General features: G+C 31.5%; 2 protein-coding genes across 3 annotated transcripts; one reads left to right on the top strand and one right to left on the bottom strand.

Moving 5' to 3' along the window:
- The first annotated feature begins 737 nt into the window (after positions 1-737).
- Positions 738-5,646, top strand: LOC144849154 (spermine synthase-like). The gene is made up of 10 exons (XM_078706177.1): positions 738-880; positions 1,136-1,253; positions 1,646-1,792; positions 1,924-2,099; positions 3,990-4,147; positions 4,317-4,403; positions 4,506-4,617; positions 4,738-4,817; positions 4,933-5,048; positions 5,385-5,646. The coding sequence occupies exons 1-10, from the start codon at positions 820-822 to the stop codon at positions 5,419-5,421; spliced, it is 1,092 nt and encodes a 363-aa protein (XP_078562303.1). The 5' UTR covers positions 738-819; the 3' UTR covers positions 5,422-5,646.
- A 1,775-nt stretch (positions 5,647-7,421) lies between these two features.
- LOC144847589 (sestrin-1-like) lies at positions 7,422-25,323 on the bottom strand. Of its 2 annotated transcripts, XM_078704026.1 has the most exons (12): positions 25,127-25,323; positions 23,267-23,621; positions 17,518-17,583; positions 13,510-13,542; positions 12,833-13,003; positions 11,844-12,026; positions 11,298-11,510; positions 11,028-11,163; positions 10,499-10,629; positions 10,012-10,121; positions 9,664-9,889; positions 7,422-9,548 (listed from the first exon to the last, which is right to left on the bottom strand). In XM_078704026.1, the coding sequence occupies exons 2-12, from the start codon at positions 23,594-23,596 to the stop codon at positions 9,462-9,464; spliced, it is 1,686 nt and encodes a 561-aa protein (XP_078560152.1). In that variant the 5' UTR covers positions 23,597-23,621; positions 25,127-25,323; the 3' UTR covers positions 7,422-9,461. The 2 variants fall into 2 exon arrangements, with proteins under 2 accessions (XP_078560152.1, XP_078560153.1); XM_078704027.1 differs by lacking the exons at positions 23,267-23,621; positions 25,127-25,323 and adding an exon at positions 20,420-20,778.
- Positions 25,324-25,346: the final 23 nt, after the last annotated feature.

Genomic DNA, 25,346 nt, shown 5'->3' with positions numbered 1-25,346 from the left:
TAAAGACAGTGGAACCGTAATTACGTAACCATAACATCGGGCAAGGGTTCGAGCCTCACTCGCTCCATGGTGGTAGAACGAGTCTTCTCGGATACTCAACTATAAACCGTAGGTGTACAAATCTAACTTGCGCTTTAAGAACCTATATCTTTCGAAAGGAGTACTATTACACACACGGGCACTGTCATACAGCAACTTATCTGACATAACTGGACACTCTAGGACAACAGTCTTTGACTGAAGAGGCCACACAGTAAAAAAGTATAATAATAACAACAACATTGTCTAATTATTTTAAATTTTCGGAATATCTTCGTGTGTAACAATTATTTTACCTCCCCTCCTCCTTCTCTCTCTTACCAATGAATACCTTGTTATATCCATGCTTAACACCAAGAGGCTCTAAGATTGTTTGTAAGAAAAATACGTTATACTTTATATTTGAAAAACAAATGATGATTGAATATTAAAATAAATACAAATGTGTATGTTCGTTTTAAATGTAGTTTTCTTTCATGTTCATTCATTAAAAATATTATAAAGTATTTATAATAATATATTATATTGTTTTAATATTTTTAATCCATTATATTAGTGGCGGGTTGAATGTGACGGAAAATTTTAAAAAATAAATAAATTATTACATATTTTACTTTTTGGCACACATGACGTGCCATACAAATAAAAAAGGGGAGTGGTTTAATAAAATAAAATTAAACGTGTGTGCTGCCCACTAACACACTGCACTTTCGCGACCACCGTCCCACCAAACAAAGTAGAGTAAATACTGACACTGTACCGAAATATCCTGCATAAAACATGTCTGCGAAATCATTTCTTTTACATTATCATCCACCACAAGAACTTTTATCAAATCCAGGTGAGTCGCATTTGTTTTCTAGACCCTAGATATTAAAAAGAAACGCAGGCCCCTACCCTAGGCCTAAATCCGGATAGCCGGCGAACTTAGAAGGCCACCGGTAAGGTGGTAGCCCCCTACCTAGCTAGGTGCAGTGCTATGCCAGGGATATGGAGAAAATAAATTAGGCCTAGCATTCGGAGTCATATGCAGAATTCAGTTGATGCATTTATACACATTGATAGTTTAATTAAAGAACTTTCTTTCTTTTTATAGTAAATCGGAAAACATTGGAGCAAAGTTTATGTGATATTTTTAAAGAGATTGGTTTTGAGGGTGGCCATCAAGAAAGCACCTTTGGAATAACTGCACATTTTATAAGTGATAAACATGGGTAATTATTAATTTATAAAGTGTCTTTTAAATAATTGAATAAATCTAGCATATAAACATGGTAGCTTGTAAATCATTAAACTATACACATGTGCAGTTAATTGAGAATGGACAATGTAACACATGTAATGCATGAAAAATAAAGATATTAATAAATACTATAACGTTGAATCACATGTTCTCAAAATTCTGCGTATAAATGTGTCACTGCATGTAGAACTTGAATGTGTGTAGTTAACCATGTTGAGTAAAGGTTGTAAACCATACTGTACATGTTGAAATGTTTCAGACTTTACTTTAGATTTTTAACTTACTACAATATAGATTATAGAATCGTATTAAATGTTGTTTTGTAAAATTAATTTTTTTAATTCTCTTCCATGCATTATTCAGATCAGCAACTGTTACATGTTTCCAGAATGGTATTGTGGTTGTCCATTTATGTCTTTGGATTGAAGCAAATGGCGATGAACATCCAGTCAATAAAAAACATTTTGATGAAAAATTGAAGAAGTTATTTACTTGCAAAAACTCCAAAATGTAAGTTTATTTTACATTGCTTTTTAAACCTGAGTAATATTGTTTTATGAAGAATTTTGTGCAGTGGTTAATATTATTCATACTTAATCCGTAATTATTATTATTATATTTTTCCTACTAATTTACTGTAGATTTCCAGCAATCTCCCATCAAGCGGATATGGATCGATATTTAGCAACTGCTGATAACTTATTTGTAGAGTATGATTTTGATAGTGTTACTTTTGAAGCAGATTCTGAGTATCAGAATATCCGGATAATGCACTCACCTCAATTTGGCAATGTACTTGTCCTTGATAGTGATGTCAGTAAGTAGCGTAACAATTCAAGAAATGTTACCATACTTAAAGGGGGGTTCCGGGTTTAAAATGAATAGTAAAAAATGTAAAATATATTTGCTTGTCTCTTGAACGGTAAAAGTTTCAATTTATATAAGCGCCCAGTGAAGCGGAACGAAGGCTGTGAAATGAGGCCAGATTACAAGTGCAGCTACGGCGATATGACACTGTGTTACAGAATAGGAAATTCGTGAAATGGTCAATCTTCCGACGACTCGTTATCATTAACCATATCAATTACTTTTATAAAATTATACTTATCTGATGTAATTTTAGTCGGTCTTCCCATTTATGAAGTCAATTTTCTATGAAAATTTATCAAAACAGTGAAAACTTAGATATGTTTGCACTTTACGTTTGCCGATTTTCGCACTGACTTAGGGAAAGCCTTCAAAATCAATGAAGCGTAACGTATACATTCCTGCTGAGAGCGAGGAGAGCGAGACGACGATACACGTGCTCTCTCTGCCCATGCTTGGCATCGTCACGTGATAAGCAGATACAGTATACAATACCAAACTGGTCGGGTCGAGTATACCCCGTCTATAATCACAACATGAACGATGTACAGTATTTGATTGAAGGTCGACTCGACCTACCGGAATGGTATAGATAACATAGCTCGAATGAGAGAGAGTTGGAATATTTGTAAACATAAGTATTGCTAATTTTAACAAGTGTAGCCTATAGTAAATGGCCTGGTAGTATCAATTCGCATAGGGTCTACTACACTAGCTAGCTCAATTTTTAACTGGGCCGGATCGGCCAGGTCTCCTCCTACTACCTGGTCTACTTGCTTTATGCCTATTTTAGGCCTACTTAGACGATCGGGACACCATACGTGCGGACGGCGATCGGACCTTGTTTTGCCTCAATATTTACAGCCGATTTTGTAGAACGTTTTAGGTTTAGATTGTTTAGGAGTTTGGTTGATATAGGATGGGTTTGGATCCACTGAGTTTTGTTATTTATGGGCCAATCGTTTAGTAGTAGGCTAGCTAGGCCCATGATGGGCCCCAATGTTTTAAAACGTAGGGTAGCCATCGTGGCATGGAATCCCTAGTCAGAATGGCTCTCACCCATGACAAAAAATGATTTAGGCTAGGCCTAGCCTAGTACTTGAAGCCGATAATACGATCTGAACTATTCGAGGTATAAAAATAGTATAACTGTATACAATCTATATATAATCTGTACTAAATTTTGTATTTCATTAAATGTCAAATAAATATATGCTATTACTGTTATTATTACACTTTAGGCCTAGCTTAGAAAATCTACAAAAAATGTATTTCACAATGATCGGGTGGTCGTCGTTTGACAGGGGAGAGAGATGTAAATTAGTTGACAAACACAACGTACATGACGTCGCGAGTTTGGAATCCACTGATGACGTGATTTTGTGAATATCTCATGAATATTAATGAGCTTCCCTAAGCTGCTGAAAAACATACTTTCCATGAATTTACCCTAAAATGTATATGAAATTTAATTTTTTTAATTTCTCGTTATTACTTCTTCATTCTGACATGTCTATATTGTTATAATATTTTTTATGTAATAAATAAACGATATTTAAAAGCAATTTTAAACCCAGAATTCCCCTTTAATTATTATAATTACTGAAAAAACGACAATGCTGTGGATATAAAAATAAGCAAAAACCTAAATCAAAACAGAGCTTTCAGACAACACTAGCCTTTCATCAGTTCAATACTTAATTATTCCTATATTATTGTGCTGGTCATAGTGATTTCAGTTTCATGCCTACTCGATGGATTTTTTTTGTTCGTTTTGTATGTTAAATAATACAATTCATTTTATATAGTTTTGTAAATTATTTGTATTTAAAATATTTAGATCTTGCTGAAAGTGACCTTGTATATACAAAAGCAATAACTGGGAATGGAAGAGAAGATTTCAGAAACAAAGAAGTTTTGATACTTGGTGGTGGAGATGGAGGAATTCTACATGAACTCTTACAAGCAGATCCAAAGTTCGTCACCATGGTGGAAATATCCTTTAATTTAAATCTATTGGTATGAGACAATTTCAGAAATTATGGAATACACTGGAATTAATATAAAAATAAGATTAGAAAATTAACATCAGTCAAGAACTGTGTGTAAAAAAATCCTAGATGTCCTTGAATAATGTTGAATATTTGTACTTAACTGTTAATACATAGATCAGATTGTAATAGACCAAGCTATCAAACATCTCCGTGGCATTTGTCATGACTCAATGGATAATCTCAAAGGTCCTAGACATGAAGTAAGATTTCTTTTGTTTAATGTGATCATATTTGGTAAAGCTCAAGTACATTATAGGAAAATGAGTAGAAGGGTTATTTTTTTTTAAATATGGTTTATTTAGGTAATGGTTGCTGATTGTGTTCCTATTATGAGGAACTTTATAGAGGAAGGAAAACAATTTGACTATGTGATAAATGATTTAACAGCCATTCCAATAACAACAGAGGCAAGAGGTATGGTATGCTCTCAATTATTATAACTAAGGTATTTTACCAATAAATAATCATTGATATTTAATCTTTACAAAAAAAGGGGAAATTGTTTTTAATAAAACAATGTACTTGTTTTAACAGGTGATGCATGGGATTTTATGAGACTTATTTTAGATCTTTCAATGAAAGTCTTAAAACAAGATGGAAAATACTTCACTCAGGTGAGTGACATTAAATTGTATGTAATCTATAATACTGTAATAATTACAGTGGATCAAGATGTTTGGTTTTGGGAGCGTTAGAAATATTTTAAAATATATCTCTTATTTATTTCAGGGTAATGGAGCAAACAGTACTAAAGCACTTGAAATGTATGAGAAACAATTGAACAATCTTGAATGCAGTGTCAATTTTAAAAAAGAGAAGATATGTGTGCCATCATACCATGAATAGTATCCTTTGAGTAATATAATAAATAAGCTGACTCAACTTAGATATGTGTGCCGTCATACCATGATCATAACTGGGCCCTCTGGAAGACCAGTCTTTGAATGAAGAGGTCGCCCAGTATAAATAAAATATTTCAATTCAATAAATAAACTGACTTCAGTTGCCCAGTAGGCCTACAAGTTATAATAAATAATATAAAAACTGAACACCTTTGGATTAGCCCCAAAACATGTTTTCCGGGAGTCCAGTTTTGTGATGATGATGATGATGATAATAATAATGAGACTATAGGTAATGCTATCAACTTTCCTATTGTTTTTCTTAACCCTATTTCTCAGTTGGATATTTTATGAAATTTGGAAAACTTGTACATAAATGGCAGACTTATCTTTTCATTGGAATCCAGAGATTCTATCAGGAACATCTCACATTTTAATCTACACAAACTTGTAGCATTCTTAGTTTAATTATGTATATTAATTGATTAGTATTTTTAAATATCTCTCTCATTCCATTCACAATTTACACACATCTTGTGTGAGATGCTGGAGACTAACATTGGTGCGGATACACAAATTGAGTTGCTGTAATAAATTTAAAAACAAGACAATTGTATGTTTCATTTTACTTAAAACAGTTAAGTTTGATGTTCTGTCTGGAATATCATTAAAGTTCACAAAAGGACCAGAATGCACTTGTCAATTGTATAACCCACTATACGACCCCTGGGAGAGATGAGTGATTTTTCCAATGTTCATCATATGAATACCATGACGCACCCCCCTGCGTCAAAAAATGACTTACATTCGGTAACTATGACGTACCCATTTTGAAGAACAATTACTATGTTGTTCATGATATGGTGGGTGTTAAAATTAGTGACACACCATTTTTCATTGATGTGACGTACCCCTTAATTATTTGTAAACGACGCACAATTGACAAGTGCATAATGTTTATTCAGGGTTGAAAACAAACAAAAAGAGTGGGTCAGAATTGACCTGAAACTACAAAACCCATCACTTCACAATGATTGTTGTGATAGTAAAAATACTATTATAGTAATTTGACCCAAACATGCATGCCTAAAAAATGACCAAGAAGGATGGTACTGCAGGAAGCATCTACGTATTTGAGTGCCAACTTTTATATATCATTTTTCATGATTTTTAGGTCCTAAGCCTACATTTTATGATTGAATGGGATAGTTTTATACCATTTACAAGCGTTAAACATTTTGCGATCAATTTCAAAGTTACATTCCACACTTGGAACGATGTACCAATGATGATGATGTACCAATTCAAACACAGTCTACAGACGCCCAGACAGATTCACAGGCCCAGCCCAGTTGTTCTTCCCTGTCTGTCTGCATAAATAATGGAGGTCAATAAGTGGTCTCTAGGCCTAGCTAGTAGTAGACTAGAATAGGCCCTAACTAAATACTTAGTCTAAAACCCGTTATAGCCTAGGCCCTACAAAATATTACTAAAAATATAACATAGGCCTAGGAGGACTACTACATACTTCTACCTAGAGGCCTAGGACTACCTAGTACTTAGACTATGCCTGGTCCTAGCCTAGAGGCCTGCTAGGCTAGCTAGACTACTGTCTAGCTAGGAGAGGGGGAAGCCTTACTTGCATACCTTCTTTGGCCATGGATTTGGAAACTAAAGCCTAGCTAGGCCTATAGGCAGTGATACACACAGTGTATGAAAAAATGCGTTTATTTTTTCTTACCTCTTTCGTAATCTCGTTTGTTTAAAATCACTTATTTATGTTTGCAATTGTCATCATCTCTATTCATAGAATAAACTTATCCGACTTTTATTTTAGTAGGCCCATCGATCGACGATAGTCTGCTAAAGACGGTCTGGCGCGCGAAACAAAACTTTTCTTCAGCACGTGTCGTCTTCGCAAGACGAAATACACGTCATACACACACGCACACTCATTGGGTGAATGTGCGCGCTACTCATCCTTGCTCATTAATTATAATAAATTATTTATGATTTTACACTGCATGTTGAGTTAAAAAATAAAAATAAAACTTGGTAGAAATAATCATAATATATACAACAGTGAACAAAGATGGAATTGGCTTTCAGCAGAAGAAGAATAAATAAATAATAATAAAAAATATTAATTAATCAACAAAATAAATAAACTGAATTGCCTAACATGATCACAGCATCAACAAAGGGGCTTTTCATTTTAATATTTCAACATCTTCTTCCCTGTTTTTCCTGAATTACTATTTATCTTGAAGTTTAGGACTTAAGAACTTGGCTCATTTTTGTCCCTTTGACGGGGGTGGTGGTAAGACCAAACTTCCAGAATCCCTGTAGAAGTCAATAAATGAAAAAACACGAACACAGTTTTCTTGATTTATTAACATTTGTGGTAACAGTCAACTATAACTGAATGGGAATGATATTGGTTTTTTTTAGAATACATATATATTAGGTTGTTGTATATTGCTCTTCAATCTATGCTAGCACAATAAAATCAGAGGATGCATGCACTTACACAAACCAATCGATACATAATAATCCCTTATACAGGTTCATATATCCCAGTTATACACACACAGCAGCAGTGCAAACAGACTTGGAAGATCTCTTCTAGAATTACTATCTCTTATGTTGATAGGAAGAAATGCAACTTGATATTGCATGAACTTAACAAGCAATAAATATATATATATTTACAATTGTTTTAGCAACCAAAAACATTTTTATATATTAATCATAACAATGTAAAACAACTTCAACATAGAGTATTTCAGTGTTGGAACAACCCAGTATTATTGGGTCTAGTATCAATGGATCATTTGAAAAATTTTTGACACAAATAATAAAATGGCTTTTACATATTAAAACGACCACATGACTCAGCAACAATATTTTATAAAAGTTACTGGCATACTATAATGTTTTATTATGTAATCAACTCTATGGCTCATTAACAGTATGGTAATCATCAGTACAAAATAAATTAATTTGTTTTTACCTGTATGCGGTTCATTTAATGAGTCGGTGGATACCGGTACAGTATAGACTTTACTTGTGTTCTTTATATAAAGTTCATTTAATGAGTCGGTGGATACCGGTACAGTATAGACTTTACTTGTGTTCTTTATATAAAGTTCACTCAATGAAAACAAACTCTCCATTGACAGTGTGTACTATGCTCAATTGGTAACCTTATTAATTAAATCATTAATAAATTCTATTTACTTTAAACCTTACATACTTGATTACCAAGTAAATATTGTGAATAAATTTATCTGTAGAACATATCTTAATTGGCAATTGACTGAATTAATTAAAATCACCTTAGAACTAGTGCTGATACAGAACTGTGTGTACCGATACATGTAGATTGTGAACACTTACTTTTTCAAAATCACCTACATATTGGTAACAAAGATAAATATGGTGGGTATGCTAACATACTTAATACTTAATTGTACTTAATTATGTAACATCATATGCCCTATGTATTTGTCACAACATAGCAATTGACTGAATATTCCAGCAACTACTATTCAATGAAGAATGATATTGTAATATTGTAACTTGACAGTTTTATTCCCCCAGATTTTTACTTAAAATCAAAGTAGTTAAAAAACTTACTTAAATCTAAAGCGCATTACATTTTTTATAGATAACAAACATTAACTACAATCATAGCAGGTTCATGCAGCATGTACTCAAATATTTTACAGCAAATGTTAACAACGTATAGTTTTAAACTTGGTAGTGCAATTGACCATGGATTTATTAATGTTTAGAAGGTTATGATGTAAGCAAATAATTGTTTGTAATACTGTAGTACTTGTGTGCTATAATGCTGATTATTAAACATATGACGTATGACGTATTTGCTGGCCTTGCTAAAACATGAGTGTTATGTAATCTTATAAATTAATGTTACTTATTATTACTACAGTTAAAAACTATATCAATGGCAGTTGGAATTTCTATGTGAATCTTTCGTTCTGTAGGATCCATTCTTTGGTTTCTGCCTCAATGTGTTTCACCATTTTATTGATTTATTTCATGCATAGAATTTTAAACACTACATTCATGAGATGCTTTAGAGCAATTTATCTACAACTTATCTACTTAATATATCAAGCTGTCCTACTTAATGTAATGTGACAAAAATACTTTGACATGATAAAAGGACCAGATTGATTTTGATCAAAATATTGCAAAGCTCCCAAAATAATCTATCCTTTCAAAGAATAAGAGTCTTGTCCGAGGAGGGCTGTAATACTGTATTGCCTGACAAGCAGCAGCAGCCGACTACGTGTGACAATCTGTGGTGTTGCTAAAGTCAGCTGGCAGTACATGTAGTGAGATCATCTTTGGTTATTCAACTTAATGAGATTCAACTGCTGGATTCTATCACGTCATGTACTGCATAATAGCTCGTAATGAATATAATAACTCTGCTTGCATTCGTGCTTCTAATATCATTATATTTACATGGACCTAAAAGCAACAACAATTCTTGAATCAAAACAAGTAGTTTGTACATGTGTTAATTGACATAAGCCAATTTAGCATAATATTTGATATAAAAATGTGCTATTATAATATTACTAACCTTTTCTGAATGTTTAAAGACTCTCCAAAAGTTATCATAGTCTTTCTTAGTCGTTCTTTCTGGATAACATGTGACTATTTTGATGTATGTTTTTAATGACCTCTCCATCAGCTGATTTACACTTCCATAGTCGTAATCGTCATGACGAATACCAAATAAGGAATGAATGTAGATCCAGATAACTTGACGTAAAAGAAAGGTGTCCACTTCTTGCTTATTGCCCATTCTAATAAAAAAAAATGTACAAAAATAATTGTTATTATACTATTTACATTTGTATTGTACTATTCACATGCTATATGACCAACATTTTTACATTAAAGAGAACAATTGAGACATATTACATACGTGTTGTAAGTGAGATCTTTTGCAATGCTAAATTTCTCATCAAGAAGAGGACCAATATCTGGATAGAGTCGGTTTACTAGTGAATAACCATGATCTTCCCAGGCATAGTCCTAAAAAAAAATCAATTAAAATGAATATGTATTGTAATATAACAGATGCAATTTATTGAATATCAATGAATAATCTGGTTTGCATGCTCCATCTTGAATACCATATTGTTTCAAATAAATTTGGTATAGTTACATAAATTAACTGTAACTGTGAATTCACTACATTTGCAAAAACAAACAATAAAATCAAATTTCATTATAGCTAATTTGTTAATATTAAAAAGGAAACATTTGCTGAAGGTTAGCTTTTTTCAAACCACCTGCTTGTAATTTTGCTGCGTTCATTGCACTTGTAACATATGGCTGTCGTCACAAAGTTAATATATACAGAAAACTGTATACAAAATCCTAACAAATATTGAGGGTATTTAAATTACCTGTGCTCTAAATGTTGTATTGCTTCCAACTTCACCTCTTTTTACAAAGTCTTTATAACTGAACTCTGAATCTAATACATATTGAGTAACATCAATTTTTGTCATACACAGTTCCTTGCTAGGTTGTGGTACTGCAGAGAAAAAACAATAATATGGTAGTAAAAAGAACAAAATATAGGTGACCTTTTCCTATTCCATAGTCGTTGTTGTTGTTGTTGTTGTATACAGATGAAGGTCCTTAAACATGGTACTGTATATCAATATTCATAATTTATTAAATCTATTTAAATCATTTTGAGAAATTAGTGATATATATTATGATCAGTATTTGTATAATTCCTCAGTGTATAGGTTGTGGTACTGCAGAGAAAAAAAGAAAGAACTAAATATAGGTGAACTATTCCATAGTTTTTGTTCCTCAGTGTATAGAATCTCAGGTCACCTGAACACACTGAACATTGCAGACAACATAAAAACATGACGATAAATATGTAGCACTCGCAAAAAAGACCAACTTATCAAAACTTACAATCTACATTTTGTTTGCGAATATTTTCAAATTTTTTGACTTTTTCTTCTTGGCTGAATTCTTCTCCATCCTGTTCTTTAAGTTTTTCCATCCTTGATACCAGTTCATCCACACTTGGTTCAGGCTCTTGTGTCTCCTACAATCAATAATCAATACATTATTTTGTGTCAATGATTTAAATACCTGAATTATCAACCATGGAGGGTTATTGTGTCATCAGTTATCCAGATTTTTATTGAGTGTATCTTAATTAATATATTGACTGCTTACATTTGAGAGACCATTATTCGATGAATCCTCCACCAAGTCATTGTTAGTGTCTGCAATGGACAGAGGCTGTACAGTGTAACCACCTTCCATATCAACTTCCTGGTTGATACCACATCCAAACACAAAGCTTGCTAGTGCACTAAAGTGAGCCATAATCACTATAGCATGAACCAACTCAGATAAAGACCAGCTATCTTTACCTTTAAGAAGTTTCTGTCAAAGAAAACAGTTATATATATTTTTGTGAATTTGTTTACTTCAGTTGAAAGTCAATAATGAGGCTACAGCCCTCTACTGATGAAAAGGAGCCACATGTGTCACAGACAACACCAATGTGTGAAATCAACATTACTTATAAATAAAGATCATCAATCACCATGAAGTTAAAATAATTAATACTATTTAAAGATTTATCAATAAAGCATCCAAATACTGTATGAGTGAATAATAAGAAGGGTTCTGTCACATAATCATGATTTTAAGAATGTCAGAACACAGTCTCCTTTCCTATGCAAAAGCTCACAATTATTACATAATTGAACTGACCTCAATGTGTTCCTTTGTAATTAACCATGGTTGATGGGCCAAGATCTTGATTATATCATATAAATCTTTTAGTTTCTGTGGGATGTTGTTTATACTTTCTAACCATTCTGGATCACCTCCTTGACACAGAAATTCTTTTTCTTGAAGACGAACCACATACGCACATCTATGTCTAGCTGCAGCCTGTAAATACACAACGTACAATGCATAAATAATGATATGATTTTCATCGCCTCCCACTCTAATGCTACTACTACACCTCCACAGCAATAATTCAGTATAGTTGTCAGCTGGCTTGTCAAGTTATCGTATGTAATACAAAACGTTTAATCTATTGTTTCTTCACATGATACTTGAAACAAAAGAGGATATTATGGGAAAAACACAGATTGATTGAGGATGTTAGGGATATAAACTTCATTAACTGTAATGATCAATTACAATCAAGATCTTACAATTATTCTAAACAACCAATTTCTCATGTTATATTAATAAAGTTTTTTTTTTCTAATTCATGTAGATTTCCTTTGCATATCAACAAATATTAAATATCTAATTAGAAATAACATCAATAAAATAATGAGTCATTATAAAACATTATTACATGAAAGCAGATACTACATACTGGCTAATAAGTCTAGACTAAAATCACAATTGAAAAATTAAAAATGTTCTCCTTAAATCAAATATTTCACTTTCACCATCTTCATTCATTAAATCAACAAACTGAAGAATTTGACATTTAAAATTATTCCACCCATCATCCTCTGCATTAAGTAATTGGCTTCAATCCAAGAAATTCAAATTATGTTATAAGCCATACTAGTTTATAAATGATTGCTAAGTAACACTCGTTTGGGAATATCAAACCCACACGTTTTCAGGTTGGATACTAGTTTATAAATGATTGCTAAGTAACACTCGTTTGGGAATATCAAACCCACACGTTTTCAGACAATGAACCAACGGTAGTAAATGTAAAATCTTACCATAATGGCAATATAATGGCGGAATTCATATGAAAGGGGGCCATCACCCCTTAACATAAAGTTGTGCGTCCTTTGGAAGGCGTTTAAGTATTTCGGATGTAGTCCAATAACTTGGGTTACATGATCGAGACGACTTGATTGCATGAACTGTTCTATATACATTTGTTGTACCTAAAAATGAAGTATTTAATAAATATACAGTATCCATAAAATAACCAGTTATTTTACCATATAATTATTATGTTAAATTTTACATGTAAAAATTGGATGAATTAACAATTAATTTTTTATATCAATTTTCTAGAACAGGAAATATCGTATAGACTTGTAATTTGTGAAATTTACCATGAAGTGTTACATAACAAAATAAAATGAATTGTTTCCATTTCAATTAAATGATTTGTAATGCCAAATCTAATTTTAGAATATTCTATCATTGTTCAAGGTTTTTAGTCCTTAAAAAACAGGATAATAGATTATATCTGGTTATTAGAAATTCAGAGAAAAAGGGGGGAAAATGGTTGCATAGTTCCTCATTAAAAGATTGCAATTCATTATAATAATAATAATGAATATGAATTATGGTAGTATGGTAACTGTAATAAATCGATCATTGTTAAATATGATGTAATAATATAAACAAGTATGAATACAGTAAACACAGTAACAATGCCTACCTGGTCATCATTATGATTTCCTGTTTGTTTAAACTGAAAGACACAAATATAAATATTTTATTAATATTTAACTACAATTTTTTGTTTCTAGTATTAATAGATAGATCTAAATAACTCATAAAAGTGAGTGGCTGTAACAATGGATCACATTCAAAATGATCCAAGAAGTATTTGTCACAAAGTAAAACCTGTTGAATAATTAAAAACCAGTACTGTAAGTGCTTGCCCCAAGAAACACAACTTTACCTTGAAATAAGAAGTTGCAAATTTGCTGATATAATTCAAAAGCTGATTTAGGTGTACTGGTGCTCCAGTCATTTTAAATAAATCTACTTAAATAAATAATTCCTGCCAATTCTGAAAGTATTTACAAACTTTCTTCCACGGTTGTCAACAGTAATAATGCTTGCAGATAAAAGACTTAATCGTATCAATACTGGACATAAAATAAACAAAGATGACAAACTAAGCATCAACAAGCCTTTAAACTCTGGTATGATGATGCAGTGTTCAGAGTTGAAAACAAACTGTTCGTCAAACTTCCTCAGAAAACAGTTTTATCTCTGACCAGAAGCAGTGAACTCCTAGAAGCAATCTGTCTATAAACTTCATTAACAAGCTTTTTATCTGTGGTCAGATGTGATGTTTTTTTCAAACCATTCTCGGCAAAATTTGAAGAAATTGTGTTGGCATCTAAGTCTTGATGGAGCCATAATTTAATTGGTGACTCATAGTAAATCTTTCCTTAAATGTATTATTGTATTCAGATTATTTCCATGATTTCAGCGGTAGTATGCCTAACTGCGCAGTTACTCTCACCTCCGAGAATAATTATATAAATTTGTTTATGTTTACTTTTCAAATATTAAATATGGGACAAAACAGTTAACTATGACTTCTTACTTGTTTAAAAACTAATGAATCATGTGCTTTGTTATTAACAGTTTCCTTCCTAAATAGTCTGTGACTTTTATGCAATTTCATACAGATTATCCAAAGTCTGTTTAATGTTCAATTAGAAAAGGAAACTATAGTTTTTTTTAAGTAATAGCAACCAGTTGCTGGTAGTGTTAAAAACAAACTACTACCACTCAAGGAATGGGTTGGTAATAGTTACAGTAATTAGCATCTAAAATAGAAGGATACAACTACTTTGTTTTATTAAACCATGGGTAGCTTGAGATTTAATCCCAGTTTGAATTGTGATGTTTGATTTGTGGTATATTGACAATTTTAGCAAGTCATCGTTGTTTTGATAGCTTCATCAGGTTCTAGGACATGAAGTAACACTGCAGTAAAGTGATTGACACATTTTGCTCAAAAACGTGTCCTAAACCTGTCCTAGATCGTCAGCTGATATTGTGAATTTGGTCTGTTGAAAAGATTAGTGATGAAATAAACATTGTGATTGGTTAGTTGAGTAGGTGTGACTGAGGCTTGGCATTTACATTTGGTAATACATGGCTTAACTAGCTTAAAAACTTGGCAATGAATCAACTGCTGGGACCTAGAATTAATACAGCAACCATAATATTGCTGGTTGGAATGCTTTATTAAATAAGAAAATCATAAGTTAGTTTTCATTCCAACCTACATTAAATTTGATTTGATTTGATTTGATTTGCATATCCTTCACTATTCATTGTTTGGTCACTAAAATTATAATGTATACTATCAAATATATACAAATTAAATATTAATAATAAATTAGATGTATTTTGTTTTGGATGTACAGTCAGTACATTGTTGTACCCATATGTACTTGATAGATAAAACATGACATTATGGTAATGTATTCAATTTAACAGTAGGCCTATTAAATGATATACCTAGTAAGTAGCAGTAGGAAGGTATAATACAAACACAAACTGTCAAAAATAAAAAAGTAAATTGGATGCAGGAAATGGTACAGTAGGTTACTGACTGTTGGAAACAATGACCGCATCATAATAATTTTCTATTTTTAAACCATACTGTTGCAGATACAGAAATGACTGCTGGAAACAATGACAGCATCATAATAATTTTTGCTATTTCAGAAATGACTAAAATCTGCTATTTCCTAAGAGTAAGACTAAGAGATACTAAAAACTGCTAAAACAAAAACTTAAGATCCTCTTATCTACTGCTATGACCATTTCAGACAATCACAATACCACATCCGATGCACATACAGTACATTTATTGAAATGATGATTTTTCTAAATTGCCCAATACCTACTGAATACAATAGAGCTTATAATCCTGGACTTTTCTTACCCCAGACATTGGTTTGGTCATAATATCCACAACTGAACATGGTATGTTCATAAAAAGTTTTTCTTGTGAAATTCGCATACCGTCACGCTGTCTTATAGATGTTTGATGGTTTTGAAACATACTACACTGGAATACCTGCCTGAACTCGTTAAGAACTTCAAATGCATTATCATTGTTCATACTGTCAAGATATTATAACTTATTATTTATTTAAGTTTGAACTTTGTCCTCATTGTTCTCCAGATATCATCTACAGTATATACATTGCTTAAATCGTCTTTTTTTTTATTGGAACATTTATGGACGAATTTAACAAATCAACAATTTCGAACAAATGTCAATCATGGTAACTTGTCAAAATGATAAGAACAACAGTGATGTAGAAAATCTAAAAAATAGTTTACTATATCTACTGTACGTTGTGCTGTGCTGCATTACACTCCTACTGAACTTACATGATTTATTAAATATTTATTCCTCGCTTTAAGTGTAATAAATATTAATTATATTTTGTATATAATAACTTGCACTGAATATTATTCTCAGAATCCAACCCACTCTTTCTAAGTTGATGCATCTACAATGTATTGGTTTTTAACATTGCAAATCCAAACTTTTACACATCCACTAAAGTGTATACCAGCACAAATTTCAAGATGGTTATATTATGCTAGTTGTTTTGAGCCAGAATTCAGGGTGTAGGTAAACATGTTTGATGATAAAACTCAAAATTTCCATAATTCAAGTTGACACTGACTTGCCTGTTAAAACCAGTTTAAACAACTTGGCAAAATCATCATTTTGCAACACATAATATGAAATTTATACTGAACTATATTATGATAATATTTCAGTCAGATATAGAAATACAAGTTACTGTACAACACAGAACAACAACAAAAAGAAGACTGAAACCTAGATAATTTGCATACAATCCAGTTCTCCTGTTGTTAGCCCTGATAGTCTTCATTTTTCAGTACCCTGGATATGGCTTCACAAGTTACAATATCTGCAATAACTTTATCATACAGGTCAGATTTGACAGTTGCCATTTAATCAAGGAAATACCTGGTATCTATTTGTATAATGACTAATCACCTTTGACCTCTAGTCTATAAAATCATACGATGGTTGGTTGGTATTTATAAATTTAAAAATATATTTTTAGTATCTGTTTATTCTATCCCCTCATATCACGGTAACTAAAGTCATTTTCAACTTTGACATACTGTAAGTTTGGTTTTGAGATGGGTACATAATACTAAGTTACTAAGTAAAAGTACTGGTTATTTATTACCATTTTTAATTAATGTATTTGTTTCATATATCAACAAAAGTTCTTAATCAAAAATTACAAACACAATTCATTGTATGACTATGAGCTATACTAAAGTATATTAATTTTTTTTTTACATAGGCCCATAAATTCAAACAATATAATAATGCAATCAGATCTATGTAATAAATATTGCTGAAAATGACACTGAAAATGACAGAAATACTGCCTCACTGAGCAAACCTACTGTATTAAGCAGCAACAAAGCCTACCAATAGAACATTCATCTGGTCAAGGGTCATTGGAAAATTCCACTGTGTTGAATTGAACTTGCACATACAGTAGTTGTGAAGGATGAAACAGGAATATTATCATCTCTTACAGAATTGCAACAATTAGGTTTCAATTAATGTAATTTAAAATGTATAAGATTAACCCAGTAGTGGTGCCAAAACAAATTTAATATTGTTTACCTCTTTGTTTGGAATGAAGCATGTAGCACCTTCTATTAGTTGTCTAGGAACTGGAATATTGTGCTCCTAAAAAAGATAAAAACAAGTAAATATTAGTTTAAGAACCGGAATATTGTGCTCCTAAAGGAAGATAAAAACAATTAAAAATTAGTTTACTAAGGAACCGGAACATTGCAATCTTCAAGGAAGATAAATTTGACGATTATAATATATTGTATTAAATGTAATTTATTTTAAATAATTAAAACTGCAAAATACTGCAAATATTTCAAAAATTGTTATTTTTTTAGAGAAATATAATATTTAATAATGTGTCTAAGCATACTTGATAAAGTGCCAACTGAAGTTCAATGCCCCCCACTACATCTGGTGAAAGGATATGAATGGTGATGACTTCCAAGGAGATTGCCTAATATTGTATAACAATTTAACAATACAGCTGATATTTCTTATTTAAAAGCCCAGCGGAACAATTTAGTTAACTGACCCCATGAAGTTGTCCAAACTTGGCCATTTGTCAAAAGTAAACAAGTGATGGACAATGGTTTGCTAAAAATACATGCAGCACTTTGGCAATACCATAAAGATTGAAACACAGTTTTTCTATAATTTACCACAAACATGACTGAAAAAAGTACATAAAGGGAAAAACAAAAACAGGGTGATGCAATTGCGCCATATTATTCATAGTAAAATGACTACATCATTATTAAATGTCCACTTAATTACTTGGATTGGTTCCAACACTGTACAGCTGATGCAACCTATGACAGGAATTTATATCACGTTTTAAAACTAGAAAATGTATCAAAAATTATTATTTTAAACATTTGGCAGGCTACTGTAAATTTACAGGATGTATTGTAGCCAATTTAAATCCAATTTAATATTCCTATTGCTAATTAATAGCTATACAAATTAACATGTAATAGGATTGAGGTATTGCATCATTATAGACAAGGTCATGCCAAATACTTCCTATTGACCTCAGTGGATAGCAAAGACAACACAAATTGATTAGTAAGGTAGACTGTAAAAATAAAGATCGCCCTTAATATCAATATCACCATGGACCAGGTCCATGATATCACATCTCAGGAACTTTTTTTATTCCTTTGCAATCAAAATACATGACATCTACTACAGTATAAAAAGGGAGAATATTATTGACAATACATTGAGTTATCATAAAAGTAATACTACAATTCCATACTATGGCATCTCAAAATAATTTTTAGTTTATAACAACATTTTTTTACGACTAATGTATAATAAGTTGTACGGGTTGGTTCATATACTATTGAGCCTACACATCTACTGGTTTGTGTTTAGCTAGTATTTATAACATTTCCACACTTCAACCCTCAATTTTTAACTGCAATTTGCAAACCTTTCTACATTATAAATACAATCTACAATGACTATATCACATATTTTACTTTGAATACATAATTAATATACAGTACAAAAAAAAATGTGAAAAATAACTTGAATAAAAACTGTAATAAATAAAAAAACTGTGAATAAAAAGTAATGTCTTTACTTAAACTGTTTTATTCATTCAACTTGTTACAGCCAATTGTATCATGCTTATAACGCATGGATTGTAATATGACCAACTCGATGCAAATCCCTCTAGACTGCTAGCCTACACTGTCTGTCTGCAGACAGGGCTAATAATATTAAATATTGTAGGGCTACCAAATTTATCACTTTTAGGTAAATAAAATAAAAAATAAATATAGTTTTATCAATTTCTTTATTTATAGTATTATTATATAAAGTAAGTAAGTACTGTACTTCTGTATAACTTTCCAGCATTTCTGTATTGTTATCTAATGATATGCAAATCAAATGTACCATATCTATTCCCAGGGCTAGCATAATTTCCAAAAATTAGGTTGTCCTTCAGTCAATTTCGATCCCCTGGTCATACAGTACTACCAATGTTTGCTCTGGCAGTGAAATTCTATGTGCTCGACATTATTGTTTGGTGGCCCTGGGATGTATATTATTAATCATTCTGCTGTGTTTTATGACAAAATATATATATAATATTGCAAGTAATGTATGTACGATTAAACCAAAAAGTACACAAGGTTACTCAGCAAAACGGTTATTACCGGACCTACAGTAACTGTATTACATAAGTTAATAGTGTGGTTAACCATAACCAGTGTCAGTAAGAATTACTGGTATAATAAAAAATGATTATTACTCTAAGTTGGAAGCAACAAATAAGAATACAAATAAACTAACAAATAGATTATTATAAAATGTCTTATACAAACTTAAGATTAAATAGTTGTTGGGAAAAATAGTAATTACACTGTTAATTTATATAGATAATGTCAGAAAATACTGCTGAGCAGGAACATATTGAGTATGGATAACAAATACTTAAATAATTGAAGCATAAGTCCACGTCCAAGATGAGGAAGAAATTAATTTGAAAACAGTTGAGAGAACGTGATATAAAACAATTAAAAATATTAATTTAATTAAAATAAACTCGGTCAAACAGTGCACTACAGTATATCAGGAAATGTATAAAAGAAAAAAATCATTAATGTGACTGATGACAGATTAATGATTTACATACAAAGTCAAAATGAGGATTTATTTCTTAAGTTAAGGTGACAATGATGGGTGTCAGAAGCAGTTTAAATTTAAGACAAACTTTTTTTAATACAATACAATTTAAGAGCATTATTTATACAGAGTGGTATGAAGAAATCCGGTCTCATTATCATAAAAATATATTTTCAGGCCATGTGAACGCTAGATACAGCCAAACGGCAGTAGTAGGATATCTGTCAAAACTAAAAGTAGCCCTTAAACAACTTGTGATGGGCAAATGATGATACCTTCAGATTGACTATTTTGTAAACATGATGCATACCTGAAGTTTGTTTAAATTAACAGGATGATCATCTACATTATAAAGATCTTGATTAATAGTTAGCATCTCTCTTAGTTGCCTCTCATCTTGGTAACAAAACTGCCTACCCATCGTGGCTAACTCAGTACTCTGTCCTTCTTTACTACAAATGTTAGTTGGTATAAACAAGGTTTGATCACACATCATAATAATACCATGCAAAACTGCTTTTGTTTCTTGTTCCTGTTTCTAGTACAGCTGTATTGCATCACCTTATAAACAGCTGATTTAAACAAGGTTGTTTCATTCAACAAAGTAGCTGTCACCAATGGAATATACCCATATGAATATTCATATCATAACGTCATGCTTCAGTAAACATTACAGTACTGTATAGCTTGTTTCAATTTTTTTATAATATACTGTAATAAACCATGACAAAGAGGATTTCAGATAACATGTACAAATATATTTGGTATGCAAACATTGCATTGAACAAAAACTAAATATGTTTTAGTATAAAAATTATTAATTATAAAATTCTTTCCCTACATATGGAATGGAATAGTCAATATGAGGTGATATTCATAATTATTGACCAAGACATACTGTAGAGGGCAGCAGAGAGCATTGTTAAATTAATCAATGATTAAACAAAAAATAATTTTTAAGACTTATGAACAATGAGAAACAACCGATGGTCAAATCAGTGAAACTATGAATCCATAATGTAATGACCCAGTACAGCAGTAGTAGAGACTTAAAGAATTGTCAGGATTCATTACACAGTATAAGCATTCTTCTAACAAAAAACACTAACTTTTTTTTCCGAAATGAGGAATTTAAAAAATAACAATGTTGGAACACAAACTATAATAATTTATTGAAATTGTCATTATTTATAATATAATAGCGTAGGCTTCTTCATTGGAAAAGTTTTTTTTAATAAAAAGCAAATTGACATGCATGGATAATTTGCTACTCACACAGCACTATTAAATGAGCTGTCATCTTGGTGACATTAATGTTTTAATTACAGCACTATTAAATGAGCTGTCATCTTGGTGACATTAATGTTTTAATTACAGAAGTTTTGATTGTTTTGTTGCAAAATAATATCCGGAATATTTCACACACCACTACTTTCCACCTTTGACACCTTGCAACATTTCTCATGGGAAATAGGAATGTTGCACATTGTAATTAAGTGTGTATAAGGTTTCAAATGTTACTTGTTTATAATAAGCTAAACAAATAACAGTTTTCAGTATATGAATACTAATATTCTTAATGTAAACACATTCTTTATTAAAAGAAAAGGAAAATAATGATTAAAGAACCACATACATTTTCCCTGAAATCCAATTTGGATAAAATTATAAAATAAAAGTACAATGTATAATACTCTAACCCCAATTGTGTAATAAATAACTGAAAATCATTGAACTCAACACAAACTTTCTAGAGTGATCTGAAAAAATGACATAATAATTAATATTTTACAAACCCACAATTCTAAAATTCAATTTTTAAATTTTTCTTTTAGGAACACATACTACTTCTACCCTGTATACTTACAGAAACAAATGATTTTAAATTACATTAATGTTATTCATGGTATTTGGCAGATACATACAGTATTAGTACAAAACTTCATTGGTCAAAAGTATGAGACTCGCTCCAAGCCCCAACATAAAATATTATCATAAGGTATCAATCATCCCATGATAGCATTGAGATCAACATCATCAAAAATAAATATTAAAATATTGAATGATATCAATAATGTATCTCAAGTAATAAAGTACTTTTGATAATACAGTAACATTTAAGTACATTTCCTACCTCCAGACTAGGGCACTGCATCGTCATTTTCTTCTAGCAAACTGGCCCTGTACCAAGTGCTTAGCATAACACCTAGCAAACTATGTTGATTTTGTAGGTATCATGTGTATTATCAGGTATACATATCACTTGATTATACTCAAGAGCCTTTTGAATGTGTCAAGAATTCTTAATAGAAATTTATCTTACAATATTTGATGCAATAGATCAGAAAATAACTTGTTTAAATGGCACCTTGTAGATAATTAGCAATGGGCCTTTGCATGGATCACAGCATCAAATCAACACTACTATTTTAGGATTATTTGCTGACATTTATTTATAGGTTCAATATGAATGTGAAGTCCTTCTGGAAGAATCTTGGCTTTGTGGTGCGTCTTCAGATTGAGATGAAATTAAAGCAGGTTATTTCTTACTTACAGTTGAATGGTACTGAATGATAAAAAAAAACCAGTCTACTCCTAATATTCACCATTAAATATCATTAAGTAACAGCAAAGCAGAGACTTTACCGTAATACACACTTAGAACTTTAGTTAGGAAAATTCGAATTGACCTTTGACAGTACACATGCACCATTCTGGCACGTAACAGTGCCCTAAACTTTGCATAGTTCATACTTACTAGTACAGTAATAACATAACACATATTAATATTTAAATAAGGTATCTGAGTGGAGACCAAAAACAATAATTTGAATAAATTATCAAACATATTAGCGTGAATCAATTTCAACTAATGACAACCACAATAATAAGTTTAACTTGTATTCACATAATATAGCTGCATCTAATCATTATGATATTAATCTTCATAATATTTTGACCTTTTCCAAGCATTTAATCAATAGCCACTAAGAGCAGCAGTGCACATATCTTAGATCATGTTTAACTTGCATTAGCAGAATACATAGTAACAATAATTTACATGAATCCTGCATTTTCACTGGGTTATTTACTCATCATAATTTAATTGTATACAGTTATTATATAATATTTGTGTAAAAATAAAGATAAAACTTACCTTTTGAAGCAATTGAAGTAAAGAAGACATTTTTTCTCTGACATCTTTAAAGGGGCATGTTTGTCGATATCTCATCGCTGTAAGTAAATAGCTCTGAGTTCGCTTATCTACATACTTAGGACCAGAGCCAATATGTCCATTAAATTCTCCTACATCAGATCCACTGATTGTAAGATCTAACAAATTAGCCGAAAGCTCGTCTAAAGCTTGGAGTCTCTCGTGATCATCTGTAGTATTTAAATGACCAAAAAAATGGCGTACTTCCTCTATTAATTCAACATCATGCAAACTGCTGCTGCTGTCTATCACTGGTTCTGATATTTCTGCCATCTAAGGAACTGTCCATTTATACAACCTGCAAGAAATATGCTACGACCATAAATATTCATATAAACGTCTTAAAAAAGATTATTATAATTAATATGAGTAATGCAAAGGAACAAGAACAGAAGTGTAAACAAATATATTGTATCATACACAGATCAAATTAAAGTTGTCTCTCATTAAGTTTAAAATTGTTACTTCCCTGTAGGATTGACCACCTGGATTAAGTTCTTTTGTTAATTACATTGGGTTATTTCTTAATAATGCATTTTCAATGATACCCTCAAACTGTCATTTGACTATAAGTAAATAGAAAGATCTGATTTGATTCAAATTAGATTTGTTTTGACAATATACTGTGTCCAAGGACCAGGTACTGTAGTAGTCTCTGTATTGAAACAATAAAATATGATTTACCAAATGGAAAACTTGATGTTCTTGATAAACCATGAAAATATTATTTGTATTGAAGCATGAAAATGAATTTGCAATTAGGATCATTTTAAAGTCGACAATTTAATGGGGGTTAACAATGAAATTTCTGCTTTATTATTATTTCTTACTAAAAATATTCATTATTATATGACTGCTTTGTTCATTCTCTTTTGTTTGTTAACTATACTTGATTACAAATTCATTCTATCATAATCTTGATTGTGCTATGTCAATAATGCTTTACATTGATTCTACTTGTTACAGTATGCACAGAAATTAAAATACACTGCAGCTTACATGATAAGACAGATGAAACTATAAATCATTTTCTTATGTTACTTGACTGTAGTATATACTATCTGTATGCCAGCATAGACTAGAGTATACTGAAGAATAATATTTGATCTTTTTAATTTAGAATACTTCACAGTATGTTCCACCCAGTTTGATAAAAAACTCATGATTATATAATTCGTCAGTTATTATATAATAAATTGCAAAGTGAAGATTTACTTTTAAAACTGTAAATTTTAATTGCACGAGTTGTGTTGGCCTATATAAAGATAATAAACACATGTGTTACTATGATTATGTATTAAAGACTGAATTATTTACTTTTCTGTAAGCGATGTGCAAGTGCGACATATTTGTTTTGGTATTAAGACCTCATCAAAGTATTCAGATTAATATTAAACCTACACACACTCTAAATACAGGCTATAATAATTTATAGGATATATTTATAAATGAGTGAGTGTGTGAAATTGAGAACCCCATCCCATATCATCATCTTTTTCTTTATCTTTGCCTCTATTTTTTGACACTTGTTGTCATCCATCAGTTAGCTAATAATATAAGTAGTTTAGGATAGATAGTAAGTTAGGCCTAACGAAATAGGATTCGCTAGGGCTGGCCTATTTACTACTACTAAGGCCTAGCTTGACTTGCATACCTCCTCAGTCTAGATGGTCTAGTCCAGGCCTAGGCTAGGCCCAGGCCAGGCCTAGGCGGCCTAGGCCTAAGCTAGAAAGAATAGATAGAGAGGAGGCCCAGTGTATCCATCATTTGAACATTACAATCAATTTATAAAATCATACTTACATGTAACGTTTGCAGATGCTTGTTGTATGTTTTCTACGTTTATTAATCAATGCATGCATAAGCAAAATAGAAATTCTAATTTAGGCTAGTATTGTCACTGACACTAGCCTCCGGTATGTGTGTATGCTTGATTTTGATCTCTCGATCGTTTGGCGTGTAGCGAAGTTAGTGGAGAGGAGGAGGAGGCGAGGCCTGGGCCGCCGCTCGATCATCGAGAGCT

Source organism: Antedon bifida, chromosome 7, assembly GCF_963402885.1.
Source record: "Antedon bifida chromosome 7, ecAntBifi1.1, whole genome shotgun sequence".
In the NCBI taxonomy this organism is placed as follows: Eukaryota; Metazoa; Echinodermata; class Crinoidea; order Comatulida; family Antedonidae; genus Antedon; species Antedon bifida.
The sequence above is the reverse complement of the archived record's forward strand: the minus strand, read 5'-3'. Positions and strand labels throughout refer to the sequence as shown.